Genomic DNA, 18,761 nt, shown 5'->3' on the forward strand with positions numbered 1-18,761 from the left:
GTCACCACACCACCATTTATAGACATATGAAGTGGTTAAAGCTTGCTGAAAGCTCTTCAGATATCTTATAGAAGCTTGCTGTGCACACTGCTCTTATACAATCTGAAGCACATGTGTACATGTAGTAAGCTTTGGGGTTATGAAACCTATAATGATCACACAAATAGGGCACTAGTCCATAGAACAGATCTAATCTGCCAAAGATTACTCATCCATTTTTAATTCATGCACAACAAATGTGTGCTTTTTCTTCCCTACTTATATTGGTATTAAAATAAAATAGTCTAGTGTGGCACTGTATTTAATGTAGAAAACATATAAAATGTACAAAATACATACAAACTGTACAATTATCACAAAATGTCAAAACTGCATTAGACGTAATGTCATGGGCCCCTGTCAGTTTCCACGATCTTCCATAACATTGTTATTTGGTCTCAAGTGAATCAGTTGCAGAAAATGACATAAGTGAATATACAGCAATGCTTCAACACATAATACCAATCACATAAATACTTTAACAGTAACAAACAACACTTCACTCACAACAATGTACAGCATCAGGAGAATAACAAGGTGATGGCTTTGTGTAATCTATTATAGTAAGGGCTGGTTCACACCAGAACACTGTGTGGGAAAGGTGCATTCCATGCACTTTTTCCCGCACCGCATAAAAACGCACTGCCTTTGCGATCTGTTACGGGTGTCAAAGGCAAATTGTAAAGGCAAATTAAACACGGGTTCCAAACACAGTGTGTTTTCTGGGCACCAGATCACATGGTACTGCAGTACCATGCGATTTGGTGCAGTGCGTTTTTGAAAAGTAGTGCATGCACTACTTTTTGTGTGATCCAGTGCAATTTCAGTCCAAAATAAATGCACTGTAAATTGCACTGCAAGGGAATACATTTTAGGTATGTAGGGTTTTATTTTTAGGATTTGATCAAAACTATTTTTTTAAGCAGTCAGAACAGGCAGTGCCTACTAGCCAAAGCCAAAGATGCTGACAGACCTCAGAGAACATCTGATCAATCTGGCTGTTCATGTTCAAAACAGCCTAGTCCAGTCCATTTCAATTCACCTTACAGGTTTAGTTGACAAGAGATCCCAAGACAATTGACACCAGGACTAATAGAGTGAATCTTCTCAACAGAGACTCAGACCGCAATAAAAACTAGTGATGCACCGATATATCGGCTACCAAAAATTATCAGACAAAAATAGGGTTATCAGCCTTTTGCCAATAGAAAAAAAAAAGAAAAAAAAGATGCCAATAATGATAAATGACTTCAATGCAAAACTGCGTCCCATTGACTTCAATGCAAAATGACAACCAATTAACTTCAATGCAAAATCGCGCTCCATTGACTTCAATGCAAAAACACCCCCTATTGACTTCAATGCATAAAACGCCTCTAAGTTTTTTAACTTTATATATATTTTATTTTCCGTCCAATTTTTGTGTTACTTTCTATAAGAAGTACTAGTTTACGTTACTGGTTTGTATTTTTTACATTCATATTCATGATATTAATTAAAAAATCAAATACAATTATATGTAAAAAAAACCCCAAAACATATTTTTAAGAGACTGTCCATTTCGGTTTCAGTTTTCGGCCAAGTACATCCTGAATGTTCGGTTTCGGCCCAGAATTTTCATTTCAGTGCATCACTAATAAAAACCAGATAGAGGTTCCCACCCTTCTACATCCTAACCCTAAACAGTTTTGGCTTTACATACATTTTAAAGCTAGATTCACACCTGTGTTTTGTGCGTGTTTTCTTCATTTCAATGGGCTGCCTACGCACAAACGTGTCAAAGTAGATCATTTACCTTTTTGGGCATTGGGCTTTACATGTGCAAAAACACGCAACAGTTTGCCATGTTTGGGGCACCATTAACAATCGCAAAATTCTCAGGTGTGAATGCAGCCTTAAGCTCTGCTTATGAAAAAAACAAAAACACACAACACTAAATATCATAGGTTTAGCTCAGGGACCACTTACAAGTAGCAAACATTGCAACGCTTAAACCTGAATTCTAGGTGAGAGTTTTATAGCATATTTACGTTGTTCCAGCTGGGACCAATATACATATCGCAAACTGGACTTACCTGTGTAAGCTGCAATCACTGTAGCAGTCACTAGGGATGCACCAATACCTTTTTTTGATCGGTCAAGTACTCGCCAATACCGAGTGCTGATACTTTGCGGTGCGATTATTTGTATCAATACAAACAGTATGGAAGCAAATTGCACCGCAATGAATAGCATGTGATTTGAATTGGAATGCACTGCGATTCTTGTCCAAATTGCATGTGGTTTCCCCACCGCACCTGTGAGAACCCAGGCTTATCATAGCTTGAGTTCACACAGGAGCGGTGCAGGAAACCTCCCTGCATGGATCCCATGCTGTCACAGAGGGAAAAGCTGGGATTTCAAATCCTCACAGCTTTCTCTCCTCTCAGTACAGGGATGACAGTACAGGCTAAACGGTTTCTGATCAGTCAGCACCATGACGGTGCCGACCAATCAAAAGCAGTCTAGCCAGTATGGGCATCCCTGCAAGGAGGGGAAAGAAAGCTGCTTCACAGGTGTGGGGATTTGAAATCCCCATGGCTCTCCTCTCTTTGCAGGGATGACAGTACGAACTAGACGGCTTCTAATTGGTCAGCACCGTCATGAGTACTCGTGAAAATACTCGGTATTGGTTGTTCCCTAGTAGTCACCGGCTTCTGATTGGTCAGCACCGTCATGAGCACTCGTGAAAATACTTGGTATTGGTGCTTCCCTAGTAGTCACCGCCACTACAGTGATAGTAGCAATCTTCCAGGTCTTGTGCCGAGTTGCTGCCCTTCTGCATAGTAACTACAAGGGGGGAGAGAGAGAGAGAAAGAGCGAGAGAGAGAGAGAGAGAGAGAGAGAGAGAGAGAGTGTGTGTGTGTGTCTGTGTGTGTGTGGGGGGGGGGTCACACACTCAGCACTGCCACCATTCAGAGAAATGTATTTCTTCAATGAACACCAGACATTCTTCGATTAGACTAGGTAGTAATTTTGACTTCACTGTCCCACACAACACCTTGTGTTCATTGAAAAATATACAAGGCTTTCCCTGAATGGCAGCAATCCCAAGCGATCACCCCCCTGGGGTTACTCTGTAGAAGGACACCAGCTCAGTCCTGGATCCAGAAGACTGCTGACATCACTTTAGTGATATTACAGTGATATGCAGCTTACACAGGTATCGGTCAGGCATGAGATATACATTTGTACATTGGTCCAGTGTAACTATACTATAAAAATCATACCTAGAATTCAGATAAAAAAAAAATAAACAAAACACCACACAGGCATATTCAATTATGCGAATTGCACTAACCTAAGACAACCAGATTTCGGCCCTTTCACACGAAGGGTCAGATCAGGTCCACCTGTCAGTTTTTTTTTATTTTTTTAGGCAAAACCTTACCAGATCCCTCTATTCACTACTATGGACCGGCAAGTGTAAACAGACCTGTGTCAGTTTACACCTGCCTACCTCCAATCCGATCTTGTCTGCAAAAAAAATAAAAACTAAATGGAAGGGGAATCAGTATGTCCCCTCCATATAGGTGAATCAGGTCAGAGAGCAGTCAGGTGTAAATGCACAGCGTAGTCCGTTTACACCCGCCGGTCCATAGAGCACAGCGGGCTTGGTCTGTGTGCGCTCTGCATAAACTGAGCAAACACAGACCTGTCATCCCCCCACTCTGATCAGAGGACAGATCACCTGCTGACAAAATCACAGTGAAAGGGGCCTTAGTATTTCAACTATCTGATTTCAGTAAAGTGAAATCTAATTGGCTGCTATAGATTAAATCATTCTGCACAAGATCAGTCACTGCACTGCTGAAGTGCATAACATCAGAAGAAATGTAAACCAGTTACGGATGCCTGGCTTGAACCCATTTCCACCCCAATCACAATAAGGCATGGGCTCCAGAGTATTTACATTTCTGTATTACTGCCAGCTTTAGCTCCAAAGCAGAAAAGATCCATATAATGAAAGACACAATCCTTTTATGACAGAGGATTCCAAAGTCTTCCCACATCTTCCATGTACTTCAGGACTCTCATAGAAATAGTGAAAATGTAAAAGTTTGTAATGTAATAAATAAACAGAAACAGTCAAAATAAAGCCCTTATAGTCCATCACATGCAGACATTTGGTCAAAGTGATGCTCCTTGAAAAGACTGTCTCTGTTCAACAGCCTGTCGACTGAGAAGCTGCTGCTGGGTCTGAAGAAACTTGACAACGTCTGGACTTCTTAAAAGGGACTGGTGGCAAAATCAAAATTTGTTATTAATGGTATCATCGGCACAGAAATCATTAGAGTTAAATCAGAAATCAGTTCTACTAAAAGATAAAATAGCAGCACTTTTTCACCACTAGATGCCCTCATTATTCAGGACTGAATGATGGTCAAAGTCACTCAACACACTTTCTCTAAGCCTAGGTTGTCATAGACCCATCTCCAGCCTGTCATTGGACAGTGAAGTAGCAGCAGCACAGTGCTTAGCTCCTTTCACTCTGCTTTCTCCTCCTGTCAGCATGCTTCTTGTGAGCACAGGAACCAATTAACTCATTGTTCTGCTTTACTCTTAGCTGTGCTACAAAAACTGCAACCAGCTGATACCAAGTTAAATCTGGGTACTTGCACTGCTTTAATTAAAGTATATATTTTAAATAAATACATATACAAGCTGCCTTCACTGAATTCTCCTTTTAGTAATGCTAGTTGCCTGGCTGTCATGTTAAACCATAAGGAGCCAAAAGCTTGAAATAAGTGTGCAGACCTGAGTTTGACTGGAGTGGTTGTAAAGGTAAAACAGTCTTGTTTTCTTTTCAATGATTTTTACACAATAGTTTTTAACAATAATACAGGGTTCATGTATAACAAAGTTCACATATCACCCTAAAAGGTTTTCTTCTTTAACCACTTGCCTTCCGGGCACTTATACCGCCTTCCTCCCCAGGCCAATTTTCAGCTTTCAGTGCTGTCACACTTTGAATTGCGCGGTCATGCAACACTGTACTCATATGAAATTTTTATCATTTTGTGAGATAGAGCTTTCTTTTGGTGGTATTTAATCACCTCTGGGTTTTAAATTTTTTGCTAAACCTACCAAAAACAACTGAAAACTTTGAAAAAAAACTTTTTTCTTAGTTTCTGTTATAAAATTTTGTAAATAAGTGATTTTTCTCCTTCACTGATGTGCGCTAATGAGGCTGCAGTTATGGGCACTGATAGGTAGTACTGATGGGCATTGACAGGCATCACTGATGGGCACTGAAAGGCAGCACTCATAGCACTGATAGGTGGTACTGATAGGCAGCACTGACTGACACTGTTAGGCGGCACTGACAGGCGGCTCAGATGGGCACTGATATGTGGCAGTGCCCTGATGATCAGTGTACATGTCCCATCTGAGTAATGCTGATTACCGACTCTCAGCGTGACAGCTCGTGAGGAGAGGAATGCCGATAACCGGCATTTCCTTATTTACAGGCGATCAGCTGTGATTGGACGCAGCTGATCACATGACAGTGATGTCATCGGCTCTTTCCATTGATCAGTGATCGGCTGTGTCCCAGGACACAGCGCACTACCGATCGCCACGCTGCGCGCCCCCGAGGGTGCACACGCGTGGTTAAAACGCTTTATTATAAGCTTGCCTGTATGTAAAAATATAAAACAAGAGTTTACTACACCTTTAATGCAGAGAAACACTTTTAGGGTGATATGTGAGCTTTGTTATACATGAACACTGTATTATTGTTGAAACTATTCTGTAAAAAAAAATCACTGAAAAAAAAAACAAACTTTTTACCTTTACAACCACTCCAGTCAAAATCAGGTCTGCATATCGGTGACATCACTGGCGCATGTGCTCTGCAGGAACAGCAAACCTGTGCTCTTCCTTCAGAGCTGTGTGTCATGGGCAAGACTTCCGCACGCATGCGGGTAAAAATGGAAGCCCTGTCAGCGGTGACACCACACTGCTGGAGGGCTTCGTTCTAAGGCAAGTCTTTCATATTGAGTTGTATATAATGCATACTAGCACATTATGATATTCCTTCGCAGCAGGAAACTTTTTATTCCAACAAGTTTACTACCACTTTAAAGTTAAAAAAATATTTCCTTGTCGGCTCTCCCAAGAACCCAAAATACTTACCTGAGCATGGTCTAGATCCAGCGATGAACCCATCTGCAGCAGCACTGCTCTTCTCTCCCCTCTTCTCACAGGAGGCTCAAGAGTAGCAGAAGCTAGTAGCTCCTGCTGCTGTCAATCAAATCTTTTGAGCAGAGAAAGGGGGCGGGGCTGTGAGATAAGTATGAACAGTAAGGCCCCCTTCATACCTCTGCATTCCATAGCATTATGTGCATTGTTCATCTGAATGGGCTGCCAGCTCACACAAGAGACCAAATATCACACCTGCCCCATTTTAGCGGATGCAGTGCACCACAACACAAGGCAGTGAGCTAGCATGCGTTGTGGGGCATTGCAACAAAGGTTTACTGTAGGTTTTCTCGTTCAGGGTGTCAGGGATCCATTGATTTCCACAGCACTGCATCAGACCCTGGTTTGTGCATTGCAGTAACACAGCTAAACTGTGCACCTGAACACAACATACACTATATTGCCAAAAGTATTGGGCCAGCCCTCCAAATCACTGGATTCAGGTGTTCCAATCACCTCCATGGCCACAGGTGTATAAAATCAAGCACCTAGGCATGCAGACTGCTTCTACAAACATTTGTGAAAGAATGGGTCGCTCTCAGGAGCTCAGTGAATTCAAGCGTGGTATCGTGATAGGTTGTCACCTGTGCAATAAGTCCATCCATGACATTTCCTTGCTACTAAATATTCCACGGTCAACTGTTAGTGGTATTATAACAACATGGAAGCAACTGGGAACAACAGAAACTCAGCCATGAAGTGGTAGGCCAAGTAAAATGATAGAGCGGGGTCAGCACATACTGAAGCACACAGTGCACAGAAGTCGCCAACTATCTGCAGACTCAGAGCGTCAGATGCAGTGGTGTAAAGCAGGCCGCCACTGGATTCTAGAGCAGTGAAGACGTGTTCTCTGGAGTGATGAATCACACTTCTCTGTCTGGCAATCTGATGGACGTATCTGGGTTTGGTGGTTGCCAGAACGGTACTTACCTGACTAAATTGTGCCAAGTGTAAAGTTTGGTGGAGGGGGGATTATGGTGTGGGGTTGTTGTACAATGGTTGGACTTGGCCCCTTAGTTCCAGTGAAGGGAACTCTTAGGGCATCAGCATCCCAAGACATTTTGGACAATTTCATGCTCCCAACTTCGTGGGAACAATTTGGGGATGGCCCCTTCCTGTTCCAACATAACTACGCAGAAGAGCACAAAGCAAAGTCCATAAAGATATGGATAAGCGATTTTGGGGTGGAGGAACTTAACTGGCCTGCACAGAGTCTGGCCTGACCTCAACCCAATTGAACACCTTTAGGATGAATTGAAGCGGAGACTGGCCTTCTTGTCTGACATCAGTGCCTGAGCTCACAAATGCGCTTCTGAAAGAATGGTCAAATAATCCCATAGACACTCTAAACTTTGTGGACAGCCTTCCCAGAAGAGTTGAAGCTGTTATAGCTGCAAAGGGTGGGCCAACTCAATATTGAACCCTACGGACTAAGACTGGGATGCCATTAAAGTTCATGTGCGTTTAAAGGCAGACGACCCAATACTTTTGGCAATATAGTGTATGTATGTGCTAAGCCAGCCTAAGACAACCTTGCAATAACCATGACAGGTGGCTAGATATGAAAAGGTTCAAAGCACTTGATGCTGGGTGACTGAACCCAAAGTGTGCCAATTTAACCCATAAACATTTCAATAATCCCCAGAATTAACCACTGCAAAACTTACAAGTCTTTTCTGGTTTAACACTTGTTCCAGCAATGTAGGGCGAGGAGGACGATCCCCAACAGATCCAGTTCTTTGTTTTGTAAGAGACACAGAGCACTCTGCGCTATCCTAAACAGATACAAAAAACAGACATAGGATAAATAATCTTGTATAACTATCTACAATGTATATCAAAGCCCGATGCTGTCTTGAATTTGTGTATTTAGCTTCTAAACACTATTCTCAGGAATATCAGTCCTAACAAGCACTTACATCGCATTTAACACCTTTGAACAGCTTTCTTGAACCCTTTAAGTCAGCGGCTCTCAACCTGGGGGTCGTGACCCCTTTGGGGGTCGAACGGCGCTTTCACAGGGGTCGCCTAAGACCATCGGAAAACACATATTTCCGATGGCCTTAGGAACCGAGACACCGCTCCTCTATCCGTCTCCAGGTGTGGGCGGGATGACATGCCGTCCCTGTCATCTGGACACAGCCCCGGGATCAATCCTTCGCCGGTGATTGGCCGCCGGAACTGTAGCTCAGGAGAGGCACACAGGCGGCCAATCACCGGCGAGGAGGTGGAGCTTGGAGAGGAGGAGCCCAGCGGACCGCGAAGATCGAGCGAGTGAAGAGGAGGAGAGCGGCCGGAGAAGGAAGACATCTGACCGGTAAGTGTCTGTACCATGGGAGAGGGAGGGAGCGAGCGAGCCCAGGCTGGAGCAGGGGTCAGCAAGGTAAGTATCATTGGTGTCAGTGGGAGGAATAGTGCCCAATCATTGGTGTCACTAATACCAATGATCGGGCACTATTCCTCCCCCCACTGACACCAACGATGGGGCACTATTCCTCCCCCCACTAACACCAAAGATGGGGCACTATTCCTCCCCCCACTGACACCAACGATAGGGCACTATTCCTCCCCCCACTGACACCAACGATGGGGCACTATTCCTCCCCCCACTGACACCAACGATGGGGCACTATTCCTCCCTCCACTGACACCAACGATGGGGCACTATTCCTCCCCCCACTGACACCAACGATGGGGCACTATTCCTCCCACTGATACCAATGATGGGGCACTATTCCCCCCACTGACACCAACGATGGGGCACTATTCCTCCCACTGACACCAACGATGGGGCACTATTCCTCCCACTGATACCAACGATGGGGCACTATTCCTCCCACTGACTCCAATGTTGGGGCACTATTTCTCCCACTGACACCAATGATGGGGACACTATTCCTCCCACTGATACCAATGATGGGGCACTATTCCTCCCACTGATACCAATGATGGGGCACTTTTCCTCCCACTGATACCAATGATGGGGCACTTTTCCTCCCACTGACATCAGTGATGGGACACTATTCCTCCCACTGACACCAGTGATGGGGCACTATTCCTCCCACTGACACCAGTGATGGGGCACTATTACTCCCACTGACACCAATGATGGGGCACTATTCCCCCCACTGACACCAATGATGGGGCACTATTACTCCCACTGACACCAATGATGGGGCACTATTCCCCCCACTGACACCTATGATGGGGCACTATTCCTCCCACTGACACCAATGATGGGGCACTATTCCCCCCACTGACACCTATGATGGGGCACTATTCCTCCCACTGACACCAATGATGGGGCACTATTCCTCCCACTGACACCAATGATGGGGCACTATTCCTCCCACTGATACCAATGATGGGGCACTATTCCTCCCACTGATACCAGTGTTGGGGCACTATTCCTCCCACTGATACCAGTGATAGGACACTATTCCTCCCACTGACACCAGTGATGGGACACTATTCCTCCCACTGACACCAGTGATGGGGCACTATTCCTCCCACTGACACCAATGATGGGGCACTATTCCCCCCACTGACACCAATGATGGGGCACTATTCCCCCCACTGACACCAATGATGGGGCACTATTACTCCCACTGACACCAATGATGGGGCACTATTCCCCCCACTGACACCTATGATGGGGCACTATTCCTCCCACTGACACCAATGATGGGGCACTATTCCTCCCACTGACACCAATGATGGGGCACTATTCCCCCCACTGACACCTATGATGGGGCACTATTCCTCCCACTGACACCAATGATGGGGCACTATTCCCCCCACTGACACCTATGATGGGGCACTATTACTCCCACTGACACCTATGATGGGGCACTATTCCTCCCACTGACACCAATGATGGGGCACTATTCCTCCCACTGACACCAATGATGGGGCACTATTCCCCCCACTGACACCTATGATGGGGCACTATTCCTCCCACTGACACCAATGATGGGGCACTATTCCCCCCACTGACACCTATGATGGGGCACTATTCCTCCCACTGACACCAATGATGGGGCACTATTCCTCCCACTGACACCAATGATGGGGCACTATTCCTCCCACTGACACCAATGATGGGGCACTATTTCTCCCACTGATACCAGTGTTGGGGCACTATTCCTCCCACTGATACCAGTGATAGGACACTATTCCTCCCACTGATACCAGTGTTGGGGCACTATTCCTCCCACTGATACCAGTGATAGGACACTATTCCTCCCACTGACACCAGTGATGGGACACTATTCCTCCCACTGACACCAGTGATGGGGCACTATTCCTCCCACTGATACCAATGATGGGGCACTATTCCCCCCACTGACACCAATGATGGGGCACTATTACTCCCACTGACACCAATGATGGGGCACTATTCCCCCCACTGACACCTATGATGGGGCACTATTCCTCCCACTGACACCAATGATGGGGCACTATTCCCCCCACTGACACCAATGATGGGGCACTATTCCCCCCACTGACACCAATGATGGGGCACTATTCCTCCCACTGACACCAATGATGGGGCACTATTCCTCCCACTGACACCAATGATGGGGCACTATTCCTCCCACTGACACCAATGATGGGGCACTATTCCTCCCACTGACACCAATGATGGGGCACTATTCCTCCCACTGACACCTATGATGGGGCACTATTCCTCCCACTGACACCTATGATGGGGCACTATTCCTCCCACTGACACCAATGATGGGGCACTATTCCTCCCACTGACACCAATGATGGGGCACTATTCCTACCACTGACACCAATGATGGGGCACTATTCCTACCACTGATACCAATGATGGGGTACTATTCCTCCCATTGACATCAGTGATGGGACACTATTCCTTCCACTGACACCAATGACGTGGCACTACTCCTCCCACTGCAAAATTACAGTTATGAAGTAGCAACGAAAATAATTTTATGGTTGGGGGTCACCACAACATGAGGAACTGTATTAAGGGGTCGCGGCATTAGAAAGGTTGAGAACCACTGCTTTAAGCCATCCTTCGGCTCCAGTCTTGGAGTAATGGTCACTGATCTAAATATGAACGCAAGCAGTGGCTTTAAAACAAGCTTTTAGCAAGCTTAAAGCAGAACTCTGACCAACCCAATATTCAGACATATGCACTCTAAAAAGATGTTAGCACTAATGACGTGTGTATTCTGCAGCATTCTGTAAAATGTTTATTTTTATTCATCCTGTACAGTATAGTAAGCCCAGAGTGTCCAGCGCTAAGATTTAAGCAGGCCATAAACGATGCAAAAAACAAATGAAAATTTCAAATCTTTTGATTTTCACATCATTAGTGTGACAGCTGTGACATGCGATTTTTGTGCTGCAATTGAAAGTGCCTGATCCAACAAAATGGATTTTTATTAGGAAAACTAAACAATTGATGCCACAATCGTATGAGCTATTTTTTTTTTTTTGCTCGACAGAACTTTTGGATTTCACTGACCTGCCTTACACAGCTCTGGTGGTGGGTTCCTCACTCTGATGCTAATCCATTGGGAGAACGTTTTGCATTCCTTTTACAGAATGAAAGGTGTTCTGTGACTCGAGGAAGGAAGAACATGATATTCATCTGTACTTCCTCCAGTCACAGACTGTATTGTGTTCTGTAATAAGAATGCAAGATGTTTCCTGACTGGACGAGCTGCAGAACAAGCAAAATTGCTTTCTAGTGTGATGACTGTTCTAGGCTTCCTGGAATGGTCACAAGATTTGACCACCCAGGGGATACTGAACCTGACATATGCCAGACGTTGGACTTGATAGATGTGATAATAAATAACAGAATGTGCAGTGCTAAAAAAACACTAAAAATGAAAATAATTCCTGATTGCAAAATTCATGTGAATAGTGTAATTAATAATAACCATTATAAAACGACATGGCATTAAATATTAATAATGCTACATATATCAATAAACACAAAAAAGTGAAAGTGCAAAGTATCAAATAAATAGTTTCCTGAGGCAGGTCCCTTTGAGAATGTGCCTGTGTACGAAACGCATCAGAGAGCAACCTACGTGCTGACGTCACGTCGCTGAATGTGTGCATGGTCTGGCGGCCATTCATGTAAGGTCGGCCGCTTATTTTCATGTATTCCACGTGGATTTTTATTGATATTTTGAATAAAATACTACACTATGCACTGTTCTTCGGGCTCCATGTGGTGAGCTTTTCTATTAAGGTGTGTCCTGGTAACTTCTGAATGAATCCATCAAGACAAAGGAATGATGGAGGCTGTCACAGATTGTAATACCATGGGGGGGGGGGGGACCAGATTTCTGGTGAGTGCATCGAGGTGAAGGTATCACAGAAGAGGTGTCACTACCGGATTGATGTCCCTGGTTTATACGTTTAAAAAGTAATTGGACTTTGTTTCTTTCATGTGACCTATTTGATACATTGCACTTTCACTTTGTTGTTTGTCATATGTAGCATTATTAATATTTAATGCCATATGGTTATTATGAATTACACTTCACATGAATTTTGCCATCAGGAATTGGTTTCATTTTTAGTGTTTTTTTAGTGCTGCAAATTTTATTTATTCTCTATTGGGTTGGTCACCTTCTTAGTGCTAGCAGCTTCCTCACCTCCAAGTGCTCACTACACCCTCCTTGTTTAGTATTTGATAGATTTGATGCCTTGCCAATTGCTGGGAGGTGTAGTTTCACAAGGGCAGGTTACTATGGGCATATATGATGTGTGATGACTGATCTAAGCTTTTTGGTGTGGACACAAGACCTGTTCCAGCAGCACCACCAGCAGATACTAATGCTAACATAGCACCAACCTGATGGTGGATTTTATCCCTGGTCATTGCTGGGAATTGCAGTTTCCCAACAAGGACAGATCACTATGGGCATCTAAAATGTAAAATGTGATGATTGTTCTAGGCTCTCTGGAATAGTCACAAGACCTGCCCAGCCTGGAAATACTAAGAATGATATAATGCCAGACACTTGACCCCTGCTTGCTGATGGATTTAACCTCTGGTCATTGCTGAGAGTTGTAGTTCCACAAAGACAGACAACTATAAACATATAATATGTAGCAAGTGATGACTGTTGTAGGCTTTCTGGTTTAGACACAACACCTGCCCTGGTAACAGATTCTAATCAGCCTGTTGGTTGATTTAATCCTTGATTGCTGGGAGTTGCAGTTCCAAAACAGAGGCTACTATTGATATATACGATGTAGAGTGATGACCGTTCTGGGCTTTCTGGTGTGGACACAAGACCTGTCCTGGCAGCAGATTCTAATCCTGGCATAGCACCAGCCTGTTTTTGGATGTAGTCCCCAATTATTGCTGGAAGTTGTAGTTCCCCAACAAGGTCAGGTTACTATGGGCATATGATGTAGAGTGTGATGACTGCTTTAAGCCTTGTTCACACCATGCTGCAGAGATGTCAGTTTTTCTGCCTGCATTCTGTAAGGGCACAACAAAATCCATTGTTCTCTATGTGCCCTGTTCACACCACTACATTGTCTCATGTGCAGATTTGTTTCTGTGCAGGAATCTGCAACGTGCATAAAACTCATTAAAGCACACATGAAAAATGAGGACTATGCAAGTGAAATCTGCATGTAGTGTGATGACTGATCTATCCTTTCTGGCGTGGTCACAAGACCTGTCCTGGCAGCAGATTCTAATCCTGACCTAGCACCAGCCTGTTCGTGGATTTAGTCCCCAATCACTGATGGGAGTTATAGTTCCCCAACAAGGACAGGTTACCATGGGCATACAGTGGGGCAAAAAAGTATTTAGTCAGCCACCAATTGTGCAAGTTCTCCCACTTAAAAAGATGAGAGAGGCCTGTAATTGGCATCATAGGTAGACCTCAACTATGAGAGACAAAATGAGAAAAAAAATCCAATCACATTGGCTGATTTGGAAAGAATTTATTTGTAAATTATGGTGGAAAATAAGTATTTGGTCACCTACAAACAAGCATGATTTCTGGCTCTCACAGACCTGTACCTTCTTCTTTAAGAGGCTCTTCTGTCCTGCACTCATTACCTGTATCAGTGGCACCTGTTTGAACTTGTTATCAGTATAAAAGACACCTGTCCACAACCTCAAACAGTCACACTCCAAACTCCACTATGGTGAAGACCAAAGAGCTGTTGAAGGACACCAGAAACAAAATTGTAGACCTGCACCAGGCTGGGAAGACTGAATCTGCAATAGGCAAGCAGCTTGGTGTGAACAAATCAACTGGGGGAGCAATAATTAGAAAATGGAAGACATACAAGACCACTGATAATCTCCCTCAATCTGGGGCTCCACGCAAGATCTAATCCCATGAACGGGGACCAAAAATCCCAGGACCACACGGGGGGACCTAGTGAATGTAACAAAGGCTACCATCAGTAACACACTACGCCGCCAGGGACTCAGATCCTGCAGTGCCAGACGTGCCCCCCTGCTTAAGCCAGTACATGTCCGGGCCGTCTGAAGTTTGCTAGAGAGCATTTGGATGATCCAGAAGAGGATTGGGAGAATGTCATATGGTCAGATGAAACCAAAATAGAACTGTTTGGTAGAAACACAACTCGTCGTGTTTGGAGGAGAGAATGCTGAGTTGCATCCAAAGAACACCATACCTACTGTGAAGCATGGGGGTTGCAACATCATGCTTTGAGGCTGCTTCTCCACAAAGGGACCAGGACGACTGATCCATGTACAGGACAGAATGAATGGGGCCATGTATCATGAGATTTTGAGTGCAAACCTCCTTCCATCAGCAAGGGCATTGAAGATAAAACGTGGCTGGGTCTTCCAACATGACAATGATCTCAAACATACCGCCCGGGCAACAAAGGAGTGGCTTCGTAAGAAGCATTTCAAGGTCCTGGAGTGCTCCTTCTATCTGCCAAAAGGGTGTAGATTCAACCCCATAGAAAACCTTTGGAGGGAGTTGAAAGTCCGTGTTGCCCAGCGACAGCCCCAAAACATTACTGCTCTAGAGGAGATCTGCATGGAGGAATGGGCCAACATACCAGCAACAGTGTGTGCCAACCTTGTGAAGACTTACAGGAAACGTTTGACCTCTGTCATTGCCAACAAACGATCTATAACAAAGTATTGAGATGAACTTTTCATATTGACCAAAAACTTATTTTCCACCATAATTTGCAAATAAATTCTTTCCAAATCAGCCAATGTGATTGTCTGGATTTTTTTCTATTTTGTCTCTCATAGTTGAGGTCTACCTATGATGCCAATTACAGGCCTCTCATCTATTTAAGTGGGAGAACTTACACAATTGGTGGCTGACTAAATACTTTTTTGCCCCACTGTATATGATGTAGTGTGACAACTACACACTGGAATGGTCATAAGACCTGCTCAGCCTGGAAATACTAAGCATGGCATAAAGCCAGATGTTAGACTTCCAGCTTGCTGATGGATTTGCTCCCCTGATCATTGTTGGGAGTTGTAGTTCCACAACAAGGACAGGTTACTATGGGCATATGTTATGTAGAGAGTGATGACCGTTTTAGGTTTTCTGGAATAGTCACAAGACCTGAGCCCAACATATACACCAGATGTTAGACCTCCAGCTTGCAGATGGATTTGATGCCCTGGATCTGGTGTGGACAAAATGACCTGTCCTGACAATGGATACTAATCATGGCACCATGCTTGTTGGTGAATTTAATCCCCAATCATTGCTGGAGGTTGTAGTTGCCCAACAAGGACATTACTATAGGTGTATGATTGTTCTAGGCTTTCTGGTGTGAACACACCTGTCCTGGCAGCAAATACTAATCCTGACATAGTAGCAGCCTGTCAGTGGATTTTACCCCCAATCATTGCTGGGAAATGTCGTTCCCCAACCAGGACAGGTTACAATGGGTATACATGATGTAGAGTGTGATGACTGTTCTAGGAGTTCTCGAATAGCCAGAAGACCCAAGCCTGACACAATGCCAGATGTTAGACCTCCAGCTGGCTGATGGATTTGGTTCCCTGGTTATAGCTGGGAGCTCTAGTTCCCCAAGGACAGGTTACTATGGGTATATGTGATGTGGTATATTATTTGGTGCGGTCACTTGACTTGCCCTGGCAGCAGATACTTATCCTGGCATAGCATCAGCCTGTTGGTAGATTTTACCCCCAATCATTGCTGGGAGTTGGTAGTTCCCAACCAGGACAGGTTACAGTGGGTATATATGGTGTAGAGAGTAATGGCAGTTCTAGGCTTTCTGGTGTGGTCACAAGACCTGTACAGACAGCAAATATTAATCCTGACCTAACACCAGCCTATTGGTGGATTTTTCTCCCCTGGTCATTGCTAGGAGTTGTAGTTCCCCAACATTCTGGATATGTATGATGTGATGACTGTTCTAGGCTGTGATAGTCATAAGTCCCAAGCCTGACTTAATGCCAGATGTTAGACCTCCAGCTGGCTGATGGATTTGCTCCCCTGGTCACTGCTGAGAGTTGTAGTTCCCCAACAAGGACAGGTTACAATGAGTATATATATGATGTAGAGTGTGATGGCAGTTCTAGGCTTTCCAGAATAGTCACAAAACCTGGCCTGGCAGAAAATAATAATCCTGACCTAGTACTCCAGCCTGTTTGTGGTCATTGCTGGGAGCTGCAGTTCCCAGCCAGGATAGGTCACTCTGGGTATGTAGGATGTAGAGTGTGATGACTGTTCTAGGCTTTCTGGAATAGTCATAAGCCCCAAGCCTGACTTAATGCCAGATGTTAGACCTCCAGCTGGCTTATGGATTTTCTCCCCTGGTCATTGCTGGGAGTTGTAGTTCCTCAACAAGGACAGGTCACTGTGTATATATAATGTGGAGTGTGGAGCCAATTCTAGGCTTTCTGGTGTGATCACAAGACCTGCCCTGGCAGCAAATGCTAATCCTGACCTATCACCAGCCTGTTGGTGGATTTGCTCCCCTGGTCATGGCTGGGAGTTGTAGTTCCCCAAACCAGGACAGGTCACTCTGTGTATATATGATGTAGAGTGTGGAGCCAATTCTAGGCTTTCTGGTGTGATCACAAGACCTGGCCTGGCAGCAAATGCTAATCCTGACCTATCACCAGCCTGTTGGTGGATTTGCTCCCCTGGTCATTGCTGGGAGTTGTAGTTCCCCAAACCAGGACAGGTCACTCTGTGTATATATGATGTAGAGTGTGGAGCCAATTCTGGGCTTTCTGGTGTGATCACAAGACCTGCCCTGGCAGCAAATGCTAATCCTGACCTATCACCAGCCTGTTGGTGGATTTGCTCCCCTGGTCATGGCTGGGAGTTGTAGTTCCCCAAACCAGGACAGGTCACTCTGTGTATATATGATGTAGAGTGTGGAGCCAATTCTAGGCTTTCTGGTGTGATCACAAGACCTGGCCTGGCAGCAAATGCTAATCCTGACCTATCACCAGCCTGTTGGTGGATTTGCTCCCCTGGTCATTGCTGGGAGTTGTAGTTCCCCAACCAGGACAGGTCACTCTGGGTATGTATGATGCAGCGTGATGGCAGTGCTGGGCTTTCTGTGGTGACGTCATCAGCCCCTCCCCCTGACCTCCAGCTTGCTGGCGGTGGTGACCCCCTGGTCGCTCTTCTTCTTGTTCTTGTACTTGTCTTTGTACATCTTGTTGCGATGTTTCTTACACATCCAGGGTTTCCTCTGTTTGGCCACCTGGCTGGTGGTCTCCTGGCAGCCCGGGTAGGTACACGTCTTGGTCACCACACTGTCATTGTCCCCTGAGTTGTCGTCGTCCTCCAGCTCCTCGGGACTGGCCGTGCTGTCCCTGGGGTCGGAGGTGTCCAGCAGGTCGGCGCCATCATCATCAGCAGCCATCATAGTGTAATAGACGAGCGGGACCTCCGTGTACTGGCCGCCTTCATTCTCCCCCACCGCGTCCTCTTCTTCCTCCTCTTCCCGGGACGATGAAGCCTCCGCCGGGTCCTGCATGATGGAGGAACCCGGAGCCGCTATGTGTACGGCACTGTCTGCACTCCGAGACACACAGCTCTCCTACTTCCGGCTGCCGCTGAGGACACTGCGCATGCCTACGAGCCTTCCGTACCGCCGGGACATGTGACCTGTCAGTGCGCTCTGCCCAGCTGCTTAGTAGTACTCTGAGGAGGTGTGGGCGGAGTGCTGCCCCCTAGCCATGGAGCGTAAAAACTGCACGTCATCTCCGCATGTGTTCTGTCCCACCCACTTCTCATTCATGCTAATTAGGCTCCATGGACACTGCAGCTGATAAACTGACGTTCAGGAGCGTTTTTTTTCAGCAGCCCCTGAACTCTCCCTAATGTTTTCCTATGTGTCCATGTACACTATGTCCTTTACAGGTAGTTGAGTTTACAATCATTTTTTCGAACGCAGAAAACTTGCGTTCTGGAGTAGATTTTACCAGCATTTCAAACAGCAAACGCTTGGAAATGCGTGTAAACGTG

General features: G+C 45.3%; 1 protein-coding gene across 1 annotated transcript; it reads right to left on the bottom strand.

Annotated features, from left to right (window-relative positions):
• Window positions 1-285: 285 nt before the first annotated feature.
• Window positions 286-18,377, bottom strand: RFXAP (regulatory factor X associated protein). Its single transcript, XM_089690849.1, has 3 exons — window positions 17,878-18,377; window positions 7,950-8,057; window positions 286-4,317 (listed from the first exon to the last, which is right to left on the bottom strand). The coding sequence occupies exons 1-3, from the start codon at window positions 18,268-18,270 to the stop codon at window positions 4,210-4,212; spliced, it is 609 nt and encodes a 202-aa protein (XP_089546975.1). The 5' UTR covers window positions 18,271-18,377; the 3' UTR covers window positions 286-4,209.
• Between the last annotated feature and the right edge of the window lie 384 nt (window positions 18,378-18,761).

Source organism: Staurois parvus, unplaced genomic scaffold (assembly GCF_062004578.1).
Source record: "Staurois parvus isolate SC_StPar_1 unplaced genomic scaffold, SC_StPar_1.0 ptg000544l, whole genome shotgun sequence".
Lineage (NCBI taxonomy): Eukaryota > Metazoa > Chordata > Amphibia > Anura > Ranidae > Staurois > Staurois parvus.